At 39.8% G+C, this 25,306-nt stretch overlaps 1 protein-coding gene across 1 annotated transcript in view; it reads right to left on the bottom strand.

The window, feature by feature from the left end:
• Nucleotides 1-247: 247 nt before the first annotated feature.
• The window catches only part of LOC115219479 (programmed cell death protein 4), a 45,271-nt gene continuing 20,212 nt past the window's right edge, over nt 248-25,306 (bottom strand). Inside the window, exons 3-11 of the mRNA XM_029789651.2 lie at nt 12,178-12,281; nt 9,911-10,024; nt 7,553-7,774; nt 6,194-6,291; nt 4,153-4,267; nt 3,383-3,490; nt 2,702-2,812; nt 1,615-1,754; nt 248-637 (exon numbers count right to left, since the gene is read on the bottom strand). Coding sequence (XP_029645511.1) covers nt 577-637; nt 1,615-1,754; nt 2,702-2,812; nt 3,383-3,490; nt 4,153-4,267; nt 6,194-6,291; nt 7,553-7,774; nt 9,911-10,024; nt 12,178-12,281 — 1,073 coding nt within the window. The 3' untranslated portion in view covers nt 248-576. The remainder of the gene's footprint in view (nt 638-1,614; nt 1,755-2,701; nt 2,813-3,382; nt 3,491-4,152; nt 4,268-6,193; nt 6,292-7,552; nt 7,775-9,910; nt 10,025-12,177; nt 12,282-25,306) is intronic.

Genomic DNA, 25,306 nt, shown 5'->3' with positions numbered 1-25,306 from the left:
AACGGGGAATGGAAAACAATTGCAATACCAATATTATTTAGTAAATAATAATAATAATAATGATGATTTCTTTTAAATGTTGTCCTAGCTTAGGAAAAGTAGGGTGGTATAGTAGATTAGAGTGGATTATCCCAGCCTCTAACTGGATGGGATTTTATTTAATCAACTTTGGAAGGATGGAAATCTAGATTCACCTCAGCAGAATAAGAACTCAGAACATAGAAGGAACCTAACAAATACTGTAAGGGTAAGTTATTTGTCCACTGCTTTATTAACTCTGCCATCTCCTGCCCAAATAATAATAATAATAATAATAATAATAATGATGATCTAACTTAAGGCCAGAAAATTTAGGGGACGGAGATATAGTCAAATCAATCCCCAGTATGTAACTGGTATGTAAATAATAATAATAATAATAAAATGAAAACCAAGAAAAGGAAGTGTTTCATCTCGCCCCTCCCTCCCCCCCTCCATGCCACATCATCATCATCATCAATGGTTACAGCAGTCAGACAGGTTTGAAACAGGAATGTCCATAGTCGTTCAACTGGCACCGGGAGAGTTGACGGAAACTTAGTTCTGAGAATCTTTGATACGACCACCATCACCTTCTGAGACGAACCGTTTACGGCCCCTGAAAGAATACAGCAGAAAGGAAACATGAATAGGGTGGGGTAAATAGAGGAAACAGAAGGGAGAGACAGGAGACAAAGAAAAGGGTGATAGAAGACAAAAAGAAAGGGATACAGGAAACAGCAGAAAAGAAGGATATAAACAGCTGTAAAAGTGATAAAAAGGGAAAAACAAGAGGGATCATAATTTATTTGAATGTAATCAAGTGTACACACATCAAACCAAAAAGCAAACATCCAATTGGTTCACAAAGACAACCAACACAACAACCATGAACCTTATGCTTCTAAACGTGTTATAATACACTATCAACAAGATACACACCATTCGCACTCAAGCCAACCATTAAAGTCTCACTGCCCCATCAAGACCTTGCACAAAACACTCAATCCTTATCCTTTCCCAACTTCACAGCCCAGATTTTCTTCTACAGTTGTCAACCTAAGACATATCAAGGAAAGAGTCACAACATTAGCACTCAATCTGGTAAAAATAGCAGCCAAATTTGCTCTTAAATCGCACCCTACTGTCTTCAAAGAAATATTACACAATATGATATTGGTGTGAAATTTCGGCAGCAATTTGGGGAGAGGGCCACATCAACATGTCAATTACATCAATGCTAGTGTCCAACTGGTATTTAACCCCAAAAGGATGAAAGGCAAAGTTGATCTCAGCAGAATTTGAACTCGGACCATAAAGATGGACAAAATATTACAATGCACTTTGCCCAGAACTTTAACAATTCCACCAACTCACCACTTTCTTACACAATATTATCCGATGAATGACCAATGGTCTTATAACTTCCCAATCAAGATCAACTTATGGTGAAACAGGAAATTGGAGATTCATCAGAACACAACACACACTTCCAAAAACTTACACAGGTATAAACACAAACAAACAGTAACCCAAAAAAGGAAAGAACTGACCCCAACAGATTTTTGTGATAAAAATACCGAATATGGTACAAACCTCTGAGGTAGCTCTTGGTACAATTCTCTGGACAGCACACCAGACTTAAAGCACATTGTTGCAAACTTCTCCAGAATTGTATAGGCAGCAGGAACATCTAAACAGATGTCTGGCATTGCCTCATAGACCCTTCGGAATCCCTATAAGAGTTGAAAATAAAACATAGACACAAGGCAATGGAAGAGAATTTAGTGATGCTTCAAATATCTCAATACATGACTGGTACTTAGTTTATTAACCCCAGGAGGCTGAAGAGTGAAACTGACCTTAATGAGATTTGAACTCAGAATGTAAAGGAAAGTAACTAAACACAAAGCATTTGATTTTTAAATTTTTGTACAAAACTACCAATTAAGCAACAATTTATAATAACACGTCACATATAAATATTATTCCTTCATTCCTTCTACATCTGATTATCCATGTCAGCATGAGTTGGATGAATACACAACAATTATTGAGGTAGTGTTTTAAAGTAAGATCCCTTCCTAATATTAAGCCTTACCTGTTTTTCAAATAAAGCATCTTTTAAAACTCTGCTTTTATTTGGAACTGCAGAGTTAGAGGACAGTTTGTTGACAGGAAATGCCAACATGTCACTGTTTTAGTTCAATGCAGTTTTCAGGACATACTTCCATTACAGTATTGTTGCATACAAAAAACAAAAAGCACCCATACTGATGCCACCTATAAAGCACCTGTGCTGACAGCATGTACAGAGCACCTGTGCTGACAGCATGTACAGAGCACCTGTGCTGACAGCATGTACAGAGCACCTGTGCTGACAGCATGTACAGAGCACATGTGTTGGCACCACATACAAAGTGCCAGTGCTAGCTCCACATACAAAGTGCCAGTGCTGGCTCCACATGTAAAGTACCCAGTCATAGAAACCATGCTAAAACAGACAGTGGAGCCTGGTGCTGCTCTCCAGCCTTGCCAGCTCCTTGTCAAACAATCCAACTCCTGCCAAGCAAGAGAAACAAACATTAAATTATGACAATGTAAAAATAATCAAAAATGATTGAAGAGACATTTACAATTCTTAAAACAATTCATTAAACTTGGATTTGTTCATAATACGAACCTGACTCATTTGTTCAGGAGTAATTATCACAGCAACACACAAACTTTTAAGCAGTTTACACATCATTTCAGCAGCTCTGTCACTGGAGTCTTCAAGGACCATAACAGTTGCCTACAAAATGAACCATCAGCCATCTTAGAATGAAAGCTTCAACAAAACCTTCAACTGTTAAAATTCTTTTTATATGTGTAAATGATAACTCGTTAATTTTATTTTTTTTTTTTTTTTTTTAATATACATCAATTCATTATCTTTTCTTCATTAAACATTGCAGTTAATTAGCAATCTGCTTTTTAAACATTTGTTATAAAACGTCAGCCAGCAACAACCTGCTTCATAAAATACGTCAGCTCATTAGATATTCGTTTTATCATTCACCCACAGCAATAACAGTATGGGGGGACATGCACTGTCACGTGCTGGGGATTCCTGCTGGACAATGTCTGCACACCAATTGGTGTGACAACCCTCCAGCTTGTGGGTCTCTGTGTGTGGTCACTGCTGGTGAGGTTTTTACAAGGTTGGAGTTCAAATCCTACCTCGACCCCTTTCAGTCACCTTTTATATGCAGATGAGATGTTGGGTCTATTTTTTATTTATGTGCTAGTGGGTGGGTGCATTGAATGTGACCGACTGAAAGCAGCAGCAGTAGCAGTATCAGTAGTAGTAGTAGTTACTAACCTCATAGACTAGTTCATGGTGAAAGTGTGGTACATCCAACTCTTGCAGACAGCGTGTAGCTTCAGCTATATCACCTGAGGACATGTACTCCTTCAATAACAGAACAATCTGGAACAACAACAACAAGGTACTCACTACTGTAATTTTACATACACACAAGGCATATAATATATATAGGGACATCTAATACATGCATACATACACAGTAAGTATCTAGATGGTATGCAGTATGTGCACGCACTCACAAGGTTTCACATATCTTCACATATACACATGCCATAGCATGCACACACACACACACACACACACACAGAGGGTATCATCAAGTACTTTCACATATATACATATGATAGCATACACACACACACAGGGTATCATCCCATGCTTTCAAAAATACACATACCATAGCACAAACAGAGAGTACTTTCCATCCCGTACTTTCACATATACAAATGCCATGGCACACACACACACACAGGGTACCATCCGTACTTACACATATACACATGCCATAGCGTGCGCGCGCACACACAGGTATCATCCCATATTTTCACAAATACACATGCCGTAGCCCATGCACACACACAGAGTATCATCCAGTACCCAAACTATGCATACACGTACATACACCCAGCATCTCATGCATACATCTAGCCACACACACCCAGCATATCATGCATACACAAACACACACATGCAAGGTACAATCCAGCACCCACCTACACACTAACAACACTAATCAAACACAAAACTCCTCCCCCTCTACTTACCTGTTTGATAAGAAACTTTACAGGTCGCACACCACCACCAGTTCCCCACACTGTGTCTAACCTCACAATTCCATGTTTCATAGTTAACAAGATGTCAGCTTTATCAAGGGCCTCTCTGCAATAGAGAAATAAACATTTATCAAAAAAAAAAAAAAAAAAAAACACACAGAACAAAGAACAGAACTTCGAAACTGTTTCTTGACATGCTAAGCACAACAACCAAATCTTTCTCAACTTACATCCTACTACCTTAAACAGAAATGACACACAAACTTATGCACCCCTAGATACACAAGGGAGTTTGAATAAGAAAACAATTTCAATGAAATGTGTGCCGGATCAGAGCTGACCTGTGGTTAAACATAACAGTTGGATTAATACTAAATTGGTATGCTCCAGAAGAGAACTGAACCCCCAACCATTTACTCAACAAACACACTGTATACATTATGTGCGTTGGATATATTATATTTGTAATTATTTCCCATCCACTTTCCATGCTGTCATGAATTGGACATAGGTCATTAGGTCTTTGCCACCTGATGCATGTTGCATTTCACTTGGTTTCATTCCAGTTTTGATCATTAGACTGGATTTGAACTGGAAACCTTTATTTCTAAACTAGTAACAAGATGCAACAAACATTCAAATCTACATTTTATATATATATCATCATCATCATCGTTTAACATTTGCTTTCCATGGGTTGGATGATTTGACTGAGAACTGGTATGCCGAGAGGCTGCACCAAGTTCCAATCTGATTTGGCAAGGTTTCTACAACTGGATGCCCTTCCTAATGCCAACCACTCCGGGAGTGTAGTGGGAGGTTTTTGCATTCCACCAGCATAGGTGCCAGTCAGGCAGCACTGTTATCGACCATGCTCAAATGGTGCTTTTTACATGCCACTGGCATGGGTGCCAGTCAGGTGGCACTGGCATCAGCCATGACTGCAATTTCACTCAGGTCTACAGGTCACAAGCATGGCATATCGCCCAATGATTGAAGGGTGCTTTTAAACCAGCCAGTTATGTGACACTGGCATCGGTCAATCTCACTTGGCTTGCCAGGTTTTCTCAAGCACGACATGTCTCCAAAGGTCTTGGTTGCTTGTCATTGCCTCTGTGAAGCCCAACGTTTGAAGTTTGTGCTTCACCACCTCAACCCAGGTCTTCCTGGGTCTACCTCTTCCACAGGTTCTCTCCACTGTTAGGGTGTGACAATTCCTCACAAGCTGTCTTCATCCATATGCATCACATAACCATACCAACACAATCGTCTCTCTTACACACCACATCTGATGCCTCTTATGGCTAACTTTTCTCCCAGGATGCTTACACTCTGTCATGCTAACATTACACATCCAGCAGAGCTTACTAGCTTCATTTCTTTCAAGCCTACACATGTTCTCGGTAGTCACAGCCCACATTCACAGCCATGTAGCATGGGTGTTTGCACACACACACATCATATAATCCACCTTTCACTCAGAGTGAAAGGCTCTTTTGTTACCAGCTAAAGTAGGAGCTCTCTGAACTTTGTGCAGCCTATTCTTATTCTAATAGCTACGCTCTCAGGGCATCCACCCCAGCTACTGACTTGGTCACCTAGGTAACGGAAGCTATCAATTACTTGTAATTTTTCCCCCTGGAATGTGATGGAAGCTGTTTTCTGCACATTTTCAGTGTTTATTGTCCTGAGCATTTGCCACACACAAAAACTATCTTCCCAGTTAGCCTTACTACACAGTGTAGTAAGCCTTACTACACAGTGTAGTAGACAAAATCAAAAATAAAAGATATGCATGCGTAAAATTAAAAATTTTAAATGGCAATTTACCCATCACACCCTGTGTGTGCGAGCATGCATGTGTGTGTATATACATATGTATATAAGATATTTGCATTAGGAAAAGCATCCAGCCATAGAACCCTTGTCAACACAAACAGTCCCATGTCTTGCCAGCCCGTCAAACTGGCCAACCCATGTCAGCATGGAAAATGGATGATGATGATGATGATGATATTGTCGCTATACATACCTGGCATGCGGGCAATCTACTTTGCCTTTGTAACTACTGACAAACTTTGGAGGCAGACAATCATCAGCCACAGCTCGAGCAATAAATTGACCAACAACCTGGACAGCAGCAACAAAATAAATTAAAACAGTTGTTAGTTAAACAAGCAGTTAACATAAAAACGAGTAAAAAAAGAAAGGTCCCTAACTATATTACTTTACATTTACCAGTATCAAAATATAAACCATGAGACAGAAACCTACACATTGATATGAAATCAGTCTTATACACTGGCCACATGAGACAGCAGTCCAATATATTAGCCACATGAGAGTAGTTCAGTACATTGACTGCATAACACAGTAGTAAGGTTGACCCCCACCCCACCCCCACCATCTTGATATTTCAATTTCTAGAGAGAGAGGGGGAGGGGGGTGTTTGACCCTGAAAAATACCCCTGCTTGCCATCCACTGGATTTTAAAGCAACTGGGCCAAGCTCTGTTAAGAAGGACTCCAGATGCTGCAGATAAACCGACAATATTGAAATCATCCACACTGTACTCTCGTGTTGTCTAGGTTTACCATAAAGTTAATTCTGATAGATTTATACACAGAAATGTATTAGTACACTTGTTTCATTTACTTTAATTGTATGTCTAGTGGCAGCAGCAGCAGCAAAAGTGTTACTAACAGTAAAGTGACTTAAAACATGCAGAGCATGCCACTGACATTCACTCTGAACTGATATATTTTCTTAATGAACAATTTTGTTTCACTTATTTTTTTCATCCTGTATATTTTTTTTTTATTAATAGTCAAGAAGCCTGCTTCCCAATCACATGGTTTTGGGCTCAGTCCCATTGTGTGACATCTTGGACAAGTGTTTTCTACTACAGCCTCAGACCAACAAAAAGCCTTGTGAATGGATTTGATAGATGGAAACTGAAAGAAACCAGACCTTGAGATATATGTGTGTGTGTGTGTGTGTGTGTGTTTTGGCCCCTCACCATCAGTTTACAACCAGTGTAAGTGCATTTACATCCCCATAAATTAGCCGTTCAGCAGAAGAGATTGGCAAAATAAGGACCAAGTTTTAAAAAGAAGTACTGGGGTTGATTCCTTAGACTAAAAATTCTTCAATGGTGGTACCCCAGCATGGCCACAGTCTAATAACAAACAAGTGAAAGGATAAAAAAATACTGTCATCAATAACAAGTCATACCTAATACCGAAGCCAAGCTGAGAGTGGGGTATATAAACTAAAACTAAAATTTAGCTGATGAAAGTGAATGCAGGGGCCAACTATGTTACCATTCCAGTGAATGTCCTTCAAAAATATAGAGGAAACAACTTTCAAAAGGTGCTTTACTATCACTTACCAATGGGGCTTCTGGTGCATCTAAGGTTAACTCTGAAAGGCTTCTTAAGACATTGTCAAAACCATTAGCTATGTCTTCATGAGAGAGATAATCTCCGTAGAGATCCGATATCAAAACAGATGTCATCTCTCTCTGCAATCCTTTTCGATCCAGTGCCAGATTTATAGCCATCTCAGCAATCTGCGGCGTGTACTTTGACATGTTTAAATCTTCAAGAGAGTCCTGACAAAGACAGGAAATAAAGCAAGTTTAATGACATATTGATGAACCAGACTTTCCAAGGAATTGTTTATACTTTTGTTAGATCAGTGCATAAAAACATATTAGATTTTACGATATCCTGAAAACAGTTTATTCAAAATAATATTTGGGTTGTATCCAGAAATGCTGGCACAAGGAAAATGGGTGACAACTGTTTCAAGGAGTGAATTTCTTGTCAGGCCAAAAGAGTAGACAAACATTACTTGACTATCAATCAATAACAGCAACTGGGAGATTATTTTGGAAATAATATTGCAATCATTTAAAATAAACTATTGAAGAAGGAGGAGGAGGAGGAGGTGACAAATGCCCTGATGCAGCACCAGGCAGTGGCACTTGTGACTTCTGATCTTAACTGATGGGAAGTGTTATCACGTATATGTTTGTCTGGGTATAAAAAATGGACTACTGTAAATATTCTGCTCAATATCAGAGATTTGCTTGTCAGTTGTTGTTTCATGTCCCTTATTGGCTGATGATGTGTATAGCTCTGATGACATGCAGAGGAGCATCATAGCCATGTGTTGAGAAGTATTTTCTGGGGTTTAAATAATTCACTTCTGGAAACATGAGTATTTTGTTCATCATCCTTAAACATCCTTTATTCAAGGACCTTTTTGAGTGGGATGGGCTACTCAACCTGAAGAAAATTCTTACTGGGCCTCACCAACAGGGTCATGCACTGTTTATCCTGATATGAAGTCACCCTTATCAGACAGTCAGTCATGAAGGGTTTATTGGGCTTCATATATTTGTAGCCCATCACTTTGAAGGAATGTGCTGCTTTCTCATTCAATAATAAGAGTCCTTTCAGGATCAATAAAAGCAGCACCAGCCAATTCCTCAGGTCAATGTAATCGACCAACCCTGACCATCAGTTTCAGGCCTTGTGCTTATAATAGAAAATAATAATCAGTATGAATGCAGGCATAAGGCCAGGAATTTGAGGGGAAGGTTTAATTGACCCCACACACTCCACTACTTGTGTTTTTTTTTGTTCCATTGACCCCAGAAGGATGAAAGGGCAAAGTCAACCTAAATAGGCTTTTTTATTTATTTATTTTTTAAAATTCAGGACATAAAACAGTAGAACAAATTTGTGGCAATATTTGACAGGTAGTTTATTTTTATCAATTAGGAAGGATCGCAGCTGATCTTGGCAGGATGTGAACTCAGAACATAGACATCGCTAAACACTGCAAGATAATTTTTTGGCACAATATACCTTCCATCCATAATTTATAATAGGAAAAAAAAATATATATATATATATATATATATATAAATGAACCCAGTAATAGACCATTATAGATAGGAAATGGGTGTAATACCTTATATTTAGCTTGAATGACAAAGAAAACACTAGACAATTTTATATGCACCTCAAGTGGCGGAGTTAACACCAAAGTTTATATAAACCATCCCATTAAGTTTTAAGACAGGAGTTCATCATCATCATATAACATCCATTGTCCATGCTGGCAAGCATTGGACAATTTGACCAGAGCTGGCAAGCTGGGGAGCTGAAGCAGACTCCAGTCTGATTTGGCATGGTTTCTATGGCTGGATGCCCTTCCTAATGCCACCTGTTTTTGCAGAGTGCGCTGGATGCTTGCTGCATGGGCACTTTTATGTGGTGCCACACGGGTGCTTTCACATGGCACAACACAAGCACTTTTATGTGGCACTATAGAATTATTATTACTTCCCCCTTTAGCATTCAACCCAGCCATATCCAGCCTAAATATTCCATCAGTTCAAACTGACCAGATCCAGCTTCTTGCACCTACCCCACAATGTCATTCTAAAAGCAAAATGATTATATCATCAAAATCTCAAAGCTATGAGACAATACATAATTAAAAACAATTTGAAGAAATAAGCATTACATTTGAATGCTAAAGGGTTAAACCAGCCATATCAGGCCTCTCTTGCCTACCCTACAATGTCATCTTCCACAATATTGAAATCTCAAAGCTACAAGATAATGCATGATTAATTCAAAACAAATTGAATAAACAAACATTGTAGTTGGCAGAGTGACCCAAATGCCAAAGGGTTTCAACATATTAAGAAGAAAAAGGCTCAAACCCTCACCTTGAAATCACCCGTGTCCCCATGTTCAAAATACTCAAGTAGGATAGGCTCTACCAATTTTGTAACTTGTTCATCATCTATTTCAGGTTCCGTTTCCTCCACAATGTACTCATCCTGCAGAAAGAAAGAAAGAAAGAAAAAAAGAACAATAGAAATATATAACAAAATAAAACCTCACAGGAATACACTGATCACTGAGGGAGGGGAAGGTGGGGTATGACGGTAAAGTCCGTCATAAAAAAGGTGGCGAGCTGGCAGAAACATTAGCATGCCAGGCGAAATGCTTAGTGGTATTTCGTCTGTCGCTACGTTCTGAGTTCAAATTCCGCCAAGGTCGACTTTGCCTTTCATCCTTTCGGGGTTGATAAATTAAGTACCAGTTACGCACTAGGGTCGATATAATCGACTTAATCCGTCTGTCTGTCCTTGTTTGTCTCCTTTGTGTTTAGCCCCTTGTGGGTAGTAAAGAAATAGGTATGACGGTAAAGGACAATCCTGTCTGTATGGATGGCTTGACATGTCCTAAGCTCAGTAAATTGCCAGAAGCCTTAGATCCTTGTCACCTCCTCCGTGAGGCTCAACCTCTGAAGATCTCACACACACATTGGAATTTGGTTCGACAATCAATTGGAATATTTGTTTACTAATTTAATGAACAGCCACTCGTTATCTAATGTTCTACACATCATTCATAGTAAATGTAAAAAGCATTGGAGCTGGTCCAACATAAAAAGCAGCCAGTACACACTGTAAAGTGGTTGGTATTAAAGCTGCAGAAACCACGCCATGACAAACTGTGGTCTCCAGCTTTGCCAGCTCCTCTCAAACTGTCCAACCCATGCCAGCATGGAAAACAGGTGGGGGGGGAAGCAGCTATATTGTAAAAATAGTGACCTAGAACTTCTCAAATCCCACCATATTGTCTTAAAAATGGCAGAACAACACACTGGATAATGCTGCCCTAGATACAGAAGATCTGAAAGGAATGGCCATGACTGGAATGCCCTTGATAATCTAAAACTTAATCAAGACTGATTTGAAAGTAAACAGCAACAGTCGATTCATTTACATACGTGGTAGCAATGAGACATTAAAACATTCCTTAGTTAGCTAATAGCTATCTATCTACCTACCATAAATGTAAAAATACTTCAAGTTGCTTAGTGATTGAGCCATTAAATTAATTCTAAGCAACTTAGGAAGAAAGGTGATGCAACACAGTTCAATAATGTCAATTTAGAAACGAAGAATAAAGTTCCAAACTGCCACACTAATTCAACCTAACCATTTCTCTAAACTCACCTCTTCCTCTGATTCCCAAATTATTTCTCTCACATCAACACCAATTTCATCAACTTTACCTTGTAACTGAGTAAAGCATAACTGAGTAAAGACTGAGTTATCTGTCAAAACTGAGATATAAAGCAAACATCTGTTGCAAGTTTTTAAAATAATCTTCCTCCCCAATGCTAACTATGGGAGTCTGTGGATGCAAAACTAGCTAAAAATAGCAACCAAATCTTCTTCATATCACATCGTATCATCTTAAAAAAAAAATAGATATACAGAATATTTTTGTCTAGAGAACATTATTCCCGAAGAAAAAAAATGCAAGGGCCAACTTTGGGTTCAACAAATATGAAGTAAGAATTGAGTCTGTTAACCAGTCAGATGGAGACGAGGAAGCATAGTTGTGATTTTGGTTCAATTGAGGAACTTACTTTCAAAACCAGTGTAAGTGCATATTTGGTTGATTTCATGATAACCATTAAAGCACAATCTACAAGCTGCTGGCTTCATGCACGTGAAATGTGTTTCAGTCAAACTGGGATAGATGCCGTATAGACAGGAGGCGAATCTTAGTCTTGCAATCAAAATCAGATATATCCAGGTGGTTGTTTTAAACATCATTATCATCATCATTTAACGTCCGCTTTCCATGCTAGCATGGGTTGGACGATTTGACTGAGGTCTGGCGAACCAGACTCCAATCTGATCTGGCAGAGTTTCTACAGATGGATGCCCTTCCTAACGCCAACCACTCAGAGTGTAGTGGATGCTTTTACATGCCACCGGCACGAGGGCCAGTTTGGTGGTACTGACAATGGCCACGTCCAAATGGTGCTTTTTACGTGCCACCTGCACAGGAGCCAGTCCAGCAGCACCTGTGACGTCCTCAAGTCATTCCAATGCATAGATCTGGTTTTGAAGGTAAACTCTTCAATTATTAAATCAATACAACAAGAATAAAGAAACTAAACAATTACCTGGCTTTCAGGATCATAATTGGGATCACGGACATCTGTACAAATACCATCTTCATATAACTCTTCACCGGGAAGTCCCCAAGTGCCTTTGCCACCACCACCACCTGAATGAGAAAAAGACATGAAATAAACATGTATGCCTATGTGTGGTAGCCAAATAATTTACATATAGGTATCAATTAGACACCAAGCGTTTGATCAGAGACACCAGTTAGATCCAGCAATGTACAGACATGCAAGTCTAACCTCAATGAACAGCATCAAGACACAGTTACTACACACATCCAGCCTTTCACTAAACCGCTAGCATTTAATCTGACCGTATCTGGCTCAAATATTCTACTTTGTTTTATGTTAAAACTGACCAGGTCCACCTTCTCACTCCAACCCTTCAATGTCATTCTAAAAACATACAAACACACCAATGAAATCTCTAAGATCTGAGACAAAAGCATGATTAATTCAAAACAATGTGAATAAATAAGCATTACATTTGTCAAAGAAGTCTGAATGCTAAAGGGTTAAACCTGATCCTTGTGCTGGGATACACAACAGAAATACTGAGGGGAGAGGAACAAGAGAATTCACAACAGATTCAAACTTCTGTACCAGACACATACAGAAACAGACGAGATGGAATAGAAAATAAAATTCAATGTATCCAGGCTAACAAGTTGAACTGTATACAATTAAGCAAAGCATGCATCCAGAAAATACGCCCAACTCAACAGAAATGGAGTGTATCTGAAAGAGCAGATCTTTAGATTACATTTAGACATTCGTTGGTGACCTACATATCATATCTGCTAGATCAGTGCTAATAGAGGGCTACACAACAACAGCAGCACACCCTATTTACAAACACACACACACACATGATGGACTCTCAAATTTCAACACATGACTATCCAGGTGTTTGATCAATTGGACAACCTTCTCATTGAATTAGCATGTGAAGTGACTGAGTACTCCACAGACACACGTACTCTTAACGTAATTCTCAAGTAGAATCACTATGACAGAATGTGACAAAACTGCACCTTTAAATTACAGGCTCAGTCCATGCAACAATCTTCTCCAGTCTCCCCTTACTCATCTTCTTCCCTCCCCTGGCTTTCGGTCAACGTGAGGTTATAGGAGAAGCCCTTGCCTAAGATGCCACACAATGGAAGCAAAGCTAAAAGCTCAGCCCCCTTTACAAAAGCTACAATTAATTCATGATCACAGTCTCCACATAAGGTTGTGTTGCTGCCTTAACTGAAACGAGCATTATTAAAACTGTAGCACCAAAGAACAAACATAAAACATAAACACTTTGAACTACACAAGCCTTCTTTAGAAACTATAACCTTGGCCTGTTCTCACTTTATATAGCATCATCACTTTACTAAGTAGCGAGGGCATGAGGGCTTTGTAATAGTTGTTTGTACTCTAATGTAATAATTACAGTGTGTTTATGTGGGGTGCTCAGTGTCTGTTCTCTGCTTGTTTTCCTAAGCTGCTGAGATTAGACGGATGCTGAATTGCAGCCATATTTTCACAGTTGGATACTCTACCTATAACCAACACTCACCTGTTTTCAAAGAAGGGATTTTTCTTTTTTATTTCACCTAAATCTTTAACAACAGAGCTATAAGATGTAATGTTCACATGGGGGAGGGGGGGATGCCATTTTTAGTTCAAGTAGTCTCGTGAGAAGGCAAAATGACAACTTTAAACACACACACAATAAAAATAATTTATCAAAAGGTCAAGACATGCATTCTGAAGCAGAAATGTATATTAATATTTAGAATTTTAGGTGTAGGAGTGGCTGTGTGGTAAGTAGCTTGTTTACCAACCACATGGTTCCAGGTTCATTCCCACAGCGTGGCACCTTGGGCAAGTGTCTTCTACTATAACCTCGGGCCAACCAAAGCCTTGTGAGTGGATTTGGTAGACGGAAACTAAAAGAAGCCCATCGTATATATGTGTGTGTGTGTTTATGTGTTTGTCCTCCCAACATCGCTTGACAACCGATGCTGGTGTGTTTACGTCCCCATAACTTAGTGGTTCGGCAAGAGACCGATAGAATAAGTACTAGGCTTACAAAGAATAAGTCCTGGGGTCGATTTGCTTGACTAAAGGTGGTACTCCAGCATAGCCACAGTCTAATGACTGGAACAAGTAAAAGAGTATAATGTAAACAAAGAAAAGCACAACTTGGGGTATAAATATATCAAAGCGTGTGGGTGTGTATGTTGCTTGCAATTATGGTCACTTCAAAGTGGAAAGTTAACAGTGGAAACTGAAGCAATCCAGCTAAGCTACACAAAGAAGATCGTCTCAATGTGACATGTGTCAGCTACTGGGAAAGTCTGAAAAAGACACTACTCCCTCGAATGAAGGCAGGAAAGATAAGCAGTGAGGTATATATATGGAAAATCCTGGAAGGTCTTGTCCCAAACTTTGGGATTGAAAATTACACAAACAAAAGAACAGGGCACCACTGTATAGTGCCAAAGATGCCAACATCGCCATCAAGATACAGAACCAGATACTGCAACAGATCAACTTGGCCTTTCATTCTTTGGGGTTAATAAAAATAAATACCACTGGCCTGGTGCCAAAACTGGAAACCATTGTTAGTAATAGATTTCGGTAACATTTATTCTTGTTTGTTCTATTTGATGGTGGTATGGGTGTAAAAAATCAATTACTACATTAAGAACTGTTACAGAATGTGAAGACGGACCAAAATGCCACTAAACATTCTGTCCAGTTTGCTAACAACTCTGCCAGCTTGCCACCTCCTCAGTAAGTCAACTAATGGTAATAATAATAATAATAATAATTGTTTCTAACATAAACACAAGGCCTAATATTTAAGAGGAAGGGGTTTAAGGTCAATTAGGCTGACCAGGCCAGTACTTTTAGTCTATTGAGTTTGGATGAATGAAAGCCAAAGTTTTGACTTTCAAATTCATCATCATCATCATAAGTCCATTTCCCATGCTGGCTTGGATCAGGCCTTTTGACAAGAGCTGGCAAATTGAAGGGCTGCACAACACTCCAGTTGTCTCTTTTGGCATCATTTCTATGGCTGGATGCCCTTCATAACACCAATCACTTTTACAGAATCTACTGGGTGGTTTTTTTTTTTTACGTGATGGGTGCTTTTTATGTGGAGCCAGAATATAAAAAGCCAGAACAAATAGTGGAAGGCATTTTGTCTGATGCTCAACCGATTTTGCCTACCCATCACCCACCAATTAATAATATATATTTTAAAAAAAAGCATTAAAACATCTTGAAATGAAAATTCCCTCATTTAAAATTAACCAATGTACAAACTAAATCTCTCTATCTTCCAATTTCATCTATCAACCTAAACCAGCAGTTCCCATCTGCAATAAATTGGTTATAATTTCTACAATACACAACATATTTTACAATTCCTAACGATATCTTTATATATAAAAGAGAGGTTGTGTGCTGTCTGTCTCCTACGATTTAGATTCCTAACTACTCCCACATTTTGCGGTGCAGTTTAACCAAAACCGGGTATCTTATAGTCGTGATTCATATCGAGCCCTTCTGGGTATTAGCGCGCGTCTACGATGAGTCTACGATTTTTAAAAATATTTACCATCAATTTTTCCCATTTTTAATGCATTTTTGGCATATATAAGGGAAGTAACTCTCTAAAAATTTATTAAATCTCAGAACGTAAAAAGCTACCGTAACACCACCCTTTGTGGTTAGCCATATTGACATGGCTATTATACTTTACGTCTCTAAAAATGCTTATATAGTTATTTCCCTTACAAACCCGAGCAACGCCGGGCGATACTGCTAGTTTAAGTATTAAAAAAATACTGAATGGTCAAGAAGGTCCATCCGAGTTAAATAGCAATCAGAGTCCAAAGGCAAAAAAAAAAATGGTTGAGAAACAATGACCTAAATTTAATGTCGAGTTACAAATTCTTTCAAATTTTGACATAAAGCTAGCAATTTTTAGAGACGAGAGCTAATTGATTATATCGATACCAGTTCTCAACTGGTATCGATTACGATTGACCTACAGATATTGTTTAGCTGCAGGTCCGAGGTGACAGAAGTCGGTGCAGTGGTAGAGAGGGCAGCATTAAAAAAACCTTGCTTACCTCCCTTGAACAAATGATCACGCAATCTGCTAGAAATGGTAGCTAAATCTTACCCGATTATAGTTCACATTCTATTATTCCTTCCCTCCTTTCCCCTCGGAGCTGATAAAAGAGGAGTCATTCAAAGTATCTTTAATACACTGCAATCCTTCCTACAAAACTCCGTGTCAATGTCTAAAACATCCAACGAAAACTGTCAGGAATATTTGGTTAACAACCTTCTGTTCAGTGGTTCAATTCTCACTGAAGATATTTTTACTTTTCACTGAGATAAAAAAATATAAAAAATCAATGGATACGTTGTTAAACTTGTTTTAGGTTTGGTTTTGCTATTTATTAAATTGTATAAGGAATTAGGTAGACAAAACTTCTCTGTGTTCGCCACTTCACATCCGGCGTTGGTTTGTTTACGTTCCCTACCTAAGCGGTTTGGCAAAAGTATCCGATAGAATAAGTGGTACCAGACTGAAAATAAGTACTAGGTGATTTTTTTAAAACTGAACTCTTCAAGACTGCTCCAGCATGGCTGCAGTCCAATGACTGAAACAAGATTGTATACATACATACGTGTGGGTAATAAGCTTACTTCCGAACCACATGGGTTTCAGTTCAGTCCCATTGCGTGGTATCTTGGGCAAGTGTCTTGTACTAAAGCTCCATACCGACCAAATCCATTCACATGGCTTTGGTAGACGGAAACTGAAAGAAGCCCGTCGCATCTAGCAATCTATATCTGTGTGTGTATGTGTGGTGTTTCTCCACTCGCACCATTTGACAACCAGTGTTGGCATGTTTACGTCCGTCACCTAGCGGTTCGGCAAAAGAAGTAACAGAATAAGCACCAGGTTTTAAAAAGTAAGTACTGGCCTCGATTAGTACGACTACAATTAAAGACAGTGCCCCAGCTTGACAAATGACAAAGACACACACACACAAATGGATGTCATTCAGTTTATTTGAAGATTTCTTACCAATAGAGAAAGAACCGGTTTCTAACCTAGATCCACGGTTCCTTCATTGGAATTTCAACATCAACAACATAGAATTTTTGTTGGTTTCTATGTACGTACGTAGGTACGGTTAGTTTGGCAGACGGAAATCACAGAGACACACAAGCATTGAAAAGTGGACGTGTTTACACTTGGAATGCTTTTGAAGATAGGTTTGTCAATGAAGGCCAACTCGACCAACACCATACTATAACGAGTACCCTGGCAGAACCGTTAGCACGCCAGGCGAAATGCGTAGCCATATTTCGTCTGCCGTTACTTTCTGAGTTCAAGTTCCGCCGAGGTCGACTTTGCCTTTCATCCTTTCGGGGTCGATAAATTAAGTACCAGTTACGCACTAGGGTCGATGTAATCGACTTAATTCATTTGTCTGTTCTTGTTTGTCCCCTCTGTGTTTAGCCCCTTTTGGGTAATAAAGAAACATATAACGACTACCCTACAGTCAGAATATCACTCACTGCACGTCACAACACTGTAAACAGATGAGTTAGTGAAATGGTAATATTACACACAAACACAAACACACATTCTCGAATCTGATGATTCACTCCATCGCTACTCGTTGTGATGATTCTCCGGACGACAAAAAGATGCGTTCAGATGCGTGCGAGTGCGCATATATTATACGGTACACTTGACCCCCATAAATTTAACAACTACAGTCACACACACGTGGTGGTATTTTTCAATAATAATTAGCAGAAGCTGTAACAACACCAACACCAGCAGCAGCGGTAGTAGTAGCGGTAGCAGCAGCAGATCGTGGCGGTGATGGTGGATGAGAGTATGAAAAGAAACCATCTCCTCCCGATCACACGTAATAAACAAACATACACACAAACACGTGTGGAGAGAGAGAGAGAGATGCAAAAGAGCAATTTTGATTGGTAAGTTTGTTCATAGCACTGATGTCATATATGAGTTGCGTGACAAATGAGGATGATGATGATGGTGGTGGTGGTGGTGGTTATAAGCGAAATAGTACAACCGACTATTTACCTATTTCTTTATTGCCCACGAGGGACTAAATACAGAGGGGACAAACAAGGACAGACAAACGGATTAAGTCGATTACATCGACCCTAGTGTGTAAATACAGAGAGGACAAACAAGGACAGACACACGGATTAAGTCGATTATATCGACCCCAGTGCGTAACTGGTACATAAATTATTGACCCCGAAAGGATGAAAGGCAAAGTCGACCTCGGCGGAATTTGAACTCAGAACGTAGCGGCAGACGAAATACCGCTAAGCATTTCGCCCTGCGTGCTAACGTTTCTGCTAGCTCGGCGCCTTGCAACCAACCATTTACCCTCAACTCGACATTATTGTAATTGTTGCCTGTCCGAGGGCCACCACCACCACCACCACAACAGCCAGCGGTGTAACAATAACTGAACTCCCAGCAGCGGAGGCAGTATGGTCTCCACAGCACAATACACTATGCAACTTATTGCGTCGTGGACCACCATCACACTGGCAAGTTACTCGACCTACAAGAAATAACAACCAAATGTCACTCCAAATCAAACCCTATAGGATGATGGTTACAACGCGTTTGATCATAAATTTGTTAGCTCAAGGATAAAACCTGGGGCTGAACACCATATACAGCATCACATTATGCAGCGACAAGGCAGTGAACCAATCTCAATATGTAATTAGAAGGCAGTGAACCACTACTAACAACATCACCACGTGCTGTATAAGTTTCTCCTCAGTCGACATACGTTTACGTATTCTTACATAAATTAAACAACCACACACCCAAAACTGACGTGATTGGAGGAGGGGGAGAGCAAAGTTTGCTCATCTCCACATCACGTAGGCCCTTGTTCTAACATGCTTCGTTTTATAAAAGAAAGATGAAGTGAGAGGAGGGGGCTGGGCAGAGTATTAGTCCTCCTCCTCCTCCTTTTAGGGGCTGGAAGCTTTACATAACGATGGTTTATTGAGAGCAAGACTGCTGACACCTGGAATTATTATTATTTATGAAGAGGGCAATGTCCCCTGTGACCTTTCCAGTTTGATGTAGGGCAGAGAGAGAGCTTTGAACATCTGTCAGATCGACGGATGGAAGTGAAATGTGGACAGAGTCGTTACTTGCTTCGAAGATAATGACAGGGTAAGGTTTGTAAAGGGGGAGTAGTAGCAGTAGTAGGGACGGGATGTAGCAGCAGCAGCAGCAACAACAACAACAACGAGGGTGGCGGAGAAAACTGAGGATTGGTAACAGGACGAATAGCAGGAATGACGTCGTCGTGGTAGTAGTAAGACTGGTTGTGGTAGCAGAGGGGGGGATACAGAGACTGGTTGTTTAATTATCGGTGGAATAGGGGTTTTTTCTTGTTCTTTTTTTTTATCATCACGGGGAAGACAACATCATTATTTTTAATGTAACCACTGGAAAAAAAATCTATTTAAGCGGTGAAGAAAATTTAGCCTAGTAACTAAATTAATTTATCTGATCTTGGCAAATATGGACAACTCCCGACACGTTTCAGCCTTACTAGACCTCCACAGCAAAGTAACTTTTTTTTTTAGAATTCGCAGGAGATATTGACAAGAGAATTGCTATATTGATGGATTTTTGCACTATGAGCTTCCCTAATTTAATAGAGGAGCCAGTGGCAGATCACAACTAAAGTATTTTCTTATGCATACAGAACAGGAAACCTGAGTTTCCATGATGCCATCTTGACAATGTCGTGTGTGTCCGCGCGCGCATATATATATATATATATATATATATGTGTGTCCGCGCGCGCATATATATATATATATAGTGGTGTTGATACAGTGGTAGTGAGTGGCATTGAGGTGACTGGCAAGAGATTGTTATGTTTATAAAGAGGAGGTTTTCAAAGTATTTCATCTATTATACCCACTCCTTCTTTCCCAAAATATTGTCCCTCTGGAATTTTTTCTCCTTATGTCATTTTTGCTGGTGTTGATGTGGAATATACATAGGTCATGGACACTGCCCCCACCCCTTCATCCAGACTCTGCAAATAAAACCTTCATAGGTACACATATATGTGTAATAAAGCAGTGATCTCAGCCCTGTCTCAACTGTCGAGGCCTTTAGCAGAGGTCATTACTAAAAAAACATGAACATTGCTCCTTAGCTACACTAACATAGGAATTTTTTTTTTTGCTTCATGTTTTTGCCCTGTTGGCATGTATATGGCCTTTGACTGCAATTTGGTGACCAGTTCACCTTGGAATGTAAGGAATAAAACATCAAATAGTGTGTTTTCTTAGGTAATAACCTGCAAGTGACTATTGTTATCCAGGTAGAGTGTGTGTGTGTGTGTGTGCATGCATGCATCTATACACTGACATGGTTCTGAGGTAAAGAGGTTACTTCAAAACCATGTGGCTTCAGGTTCGATCTCATTGTATGGCACTTAAAGTAAGCATCTGATCTAGCCATGAACTAACCAATGCCTTGTTAATGAAACTGGTTGAGGGAAACTACAATGAAGCCTTTCACCATAAATAAAATGTCCAGCAGCCATTTAACGTCTGCTGGCATGGGGGGGGGGAAAATTCCGTGAAAAACAATTAAGGCTTGGCATCAAAAAGGGCACCTGACCCAAGAATACTGCCCCAAGGATCTTCCTCAAAACCATGCCAGAATGGAAAAAAAAAGGAGGGGGGTAAAAAGAAAATCAATAATTGAAACTGTTTAACTACCTGGGCATACTCAGAGGTATGTCCAGGTAGTTAAGCAGTTTCCTTTACAATCACTTGGATCTAAGTTCAATCTTGCTGCAGAGCAAAAGAGCACCTCGTGTGTTATATTTGGTAAATCGAGAGAATATTTTCCTATCCTTCCTTAATACCGGTTCCCATAAGCTATTCATATCTGCACTCGGTCTGCTTAGGAGGTTGTTGTGTCCTAGCATATGTGCTGCTTCTTTTAGTTTTTGTATTTTCCAGTGGTGTTCTCTGTCTATTATTTTAACTTAATCCCACAAGGGGAAGTGGTCTCCGTTTTTCCATACATGATCAGCTATACCCGATTTATCAATATCTCTTCGTGTCACAGCTTTGCGATGTTCCTCTACCCGTATTTTGAGGGGGCAGCATGTTTCGCCTTTGTATAACCTACCACAGCTGCATGGGATGGAGTGCACGCAGTCTTTGGTCATATTCTCTTCTCTTGGTGGTTTTACCCGAAGAAGATATTTGCAAAGTGTTGTACTACTCTTGAATACTGTTCTGATGTCATATGACACTGTAGAATCTAAAACAGGCAGAATGCTTGAGCCAAATATATAACCAATTTAAATGCTAAAGGGTTAAAGATTTGTACAGGATTCTTCAGAAAAGGAAGAGTGGCCTCAGAATGTTTTCTATTTTGGAAATGCTTGTCACAACACTGACTGACATCTAGATTAACGATTCTGTTGCCATCAACCACATCTCACAACATAACACACATTGCAAACTAACCAAGTAGAAATAACAGCCAAATCTTCAAACCACTCTCAACTATTTTTAAAGAAAGAGCAGACAGGATATTACATAAACACCTGAGAAAGGTGAGATGGAATACCTGTGATTATAAGTTTGCTCAGAACTCACCTGAAACTAAACAACAGCCAAATACACCTAAAACAGATTATGACTCTTATAACAGTCATGCTGGTAGAATAGGATACAGCACTTTCATTGCAACACCAACATCTCGTACCATATTCCATTTGATAGATTAAACATTTCTTCACTCCATACAGTAATAGCATCTCTCTCTCATTAAACTATCACAGACATGACACACATTTTCATCAATCCTGCCTCCTCAAAATTACATCCCACTGGAATTCCCTGTCTACACATATTGAAACCAAACTTCAGCCACATCAAACCCAGAATCTAGATAGGGCTCAGCTGTATGGGAAGATTTTCTTGAAAGATCTTGACACTATCCCGCTCCACCTAGGACTATACTTAACACTATGAAATCCATAAACCTTTGTATGGTTGTGTGACCCACTAGAAATAGCAACCAAATCTTCCTTGAATCACTCCTATTGTCTTCAATAAGGAAAGTGTGCACTGGATAGAATACTCGGAGTCATAGCCTTAAAAAGATAGGTTGGTCACAACTGGAATCCCTTTTCATTGTAGTTCAGCTTGATTGGGGTTGACCTAGGGTTAAAGAACAACAATGAAATCTAAGTGTTGATCACTAACCATATTGATTATTGATTTATGAATAGATCAACTCATAACAGGATAAATACCTGCAGTACCAAGATATACCATTATGAAGGTGGCAAGCTGGCAGAATTGTTAGCACACTGGACGAAATGCTTAGCAGTATTTCGCCGTCACTACGTTCTGAGTTCAAATTCTACCGAAGTCAACTTTGCCTTTCATCCTTTCAGGGTCGATAAATTAGGCACCAGTTGCATACTGGGGTCAATCTAATCGATTGCCCCCCCCCCCCTCCCCAAGAAATTTCAGGCCTTGTGCCTGTAGTAGAAAGGATTATGTCGGCATAAGACACCATGAACACCACCACAACCCTGGATGCTTTTAGCCGAGTCCACTGTTCCAATCAGTTGGTCCAAACCCCATAACACTTTTCTTGTAAACACAGATTTCCACAGAAACTAGGTCCTGTAGTCATCAGTCACTTTCTCTAGATAGGGTCACATGTAACACCTCTCCCTCTCTTCACTTGTCTCAAACAAAAAATTTCCAGGCCTAGAGTGGTTAAGGTATTTGGCTCATGATTGTAAAGAGAGTTCAATTCTTGGTGGAGGTATGTTGTGTCCTTGAGCAAGACACTTTATTTCACATTGCCTCCAATCCACTCAGCTGGTAAAAATGAGTTGTACCTGTAATTCACAGGGGGCCAGCCTTGTCACACTGAAGCTCCTCGAGAACTACCTTAAGTGTTCATGTGACTGGTGCGCTCAGCCGTTTGCATGTTAATTATATGAGCAGGCTGTTCCATTGATTGGATCAACTGGAATCTTCGTTGTCAAAACTGACAGAGTGCCAGTTTTAAACAAAAAATGTCCCAAGTTTTAATACAAACACAGATATTTTGAATAATATCCCTGAGTTGTGAACCAGAGTCAAATGAGATCGACGGGGATCTTTGCAGCAAGGTCAAAGTGGTGATCAAAGCCACTGATTTCCCTATCGGTACAACTCCCTTCCATCATGCTGAAATGAATTAGTTAAAGCCTGCTTTACTAAAATGTAAACAGAATTGTGTCAGACAAATATCATTTGCATATTAGTGCATAGCTAATGAATATAGTGTGTTTTATACATCATTTATACCTATTTCTTTATTGCCCACAAGGGGCTAAACACAGAGAGGACAAACAAGGACAGACAAACGGATTCAGTCAATTACATCGACCCCAGTGCGTGACTGGTACTTAATTTATCGACCCTGAAAGGATGAAAAGCAAAGTCGACCTCGGTGGAATTTGAACTCAGAACGTAACGGGCAGACGAAATACCTATTTCTTTACTATCCACAAGGGGCTAAACACGCAGAGGACAAACAAGGACAGACAAACGGATTAAGTCTACTATATCGACCTGATGAAAGGCAAAGTTGACCTCGACAGAATTTGAACTCAGAACATAGCGGCAAACAAAATACCTATTTCTTTACTACCCACAAGGGGCTACACACAGAGGGGACAAACGGATTAAGTCGATTATATCGACCCCAGTGCGTAACTGGTACTTATTTAATCGACTCCAAAAGGATGAAAGGCAAAGTCGACCTCGGCAGAATTTGAACTCAGAACATAACGGCAGACGAAATACCACTAAGCATTTCGCCCGGTGCGCTAACGCTTCTGCCAGCTATTTAATGTTTGACTGCCATGCTGGCATGGGTTGATAGAACCAAACTTTTAGTCAGCTCTTATGTCTACTCTGGCATGGTTTCTATAGCTGGAGCCCTTCCTTAGACCAACTGCTTTTGCTTATTTATGTGACACCAGCACTAGTGAGGTCACAGATTAACTTGTACAACAGCAACGAAAAAGACTCTTGACCGAGTAAGATTGTAAGAGAGAGAGAGAGGTGGTTTTATGCAAGGTGTTGAGAGTTAGACAGTTGCCCTGCGACCTCATACTATGTAGGGGTGGGTGGAAGTAGTTGGGAAGACAATGATGGTGGTGATGGTGTGTCCGAGCATACCCTCAAGATACAACATGAATTATAAGAGAGAAGATGGATAAAGAATCGGGGAAAGTGTGGGTGGAGGAGTTGATTAGAGTGTGAGAGAAGAGTGATAAATGGTTTAGAGATGGATGTTCAGGTGAATATAGTGGATGAGGAAGGAGGCTGGAGATGTGGTTGATGTTAAGTATCTGTAGGTGGAAGGTGAAAGAAATTGGAATGACTCAAATAGGAAGAGGTGATATGAGGCAGGCCAGGAAGATTGGAGAGCAGCAGTAAGTTGTAGGTAGATCAGAAAATAGGGAAGAGGAAGAGAGAGAGAGAGAGGGAGATACACAGCGAGAGAAACATGTTAGAGGTATGTAGGGGTAGCTATAGTGAGTAGGGCGCAAAGGTAGGAGGAAGCTGTCAGCAGAAGATAGAGGATGTTAAAGATAAGATATGGCAACCCTAAGATGTAAATCTGAAAAGAGGGAGAGATAACCAGAAGCACTGAAAGGGGTGATTAGTGGGAAAGAAGTTGGGAGGGGATGATTTTGAGAAAGATAGGGTTTTCTTTTTTTTTTTAAAGAAAGAGGTTCCAGCAATAGGGAGAGGTAAATGGTAGCACGGGGGGGGGGGACAGATTCTACTTTCTGCTATGATTATAGCAGCTAAAGAGTGCCCTTGGTAAGGAAAGTGAAGTGAGGCAAGATGGATGTTATAAGGGTGAGAGGTGAACAACTTGACAGGGGCAGATTGAGGTAGGACAGGAGGACCAAATGACTGTATAAGCACTGCTTTTAGGACCTTCATGTTCTCT

Source organism: Octopus sinensis, linkage group LG14, assembly GCF_006345805.1.
Source record: "Octopus sinensis linkage group LG14, ASM634580v1, whole genome shotgun sequence".
Classification (NCBI taxonomy): domain Eukaryota; kingdom Metazoa; phylum Mollusca; class Cephalopoda; order Octopoda; family Octopodidae; genus Octopus; species Octopus sinensis.
The sequence above is the reverse complement of the archived record's forward strand: the minus strand, read 5'-3'. Positions and strand labels throughout refer to the sequence as shown.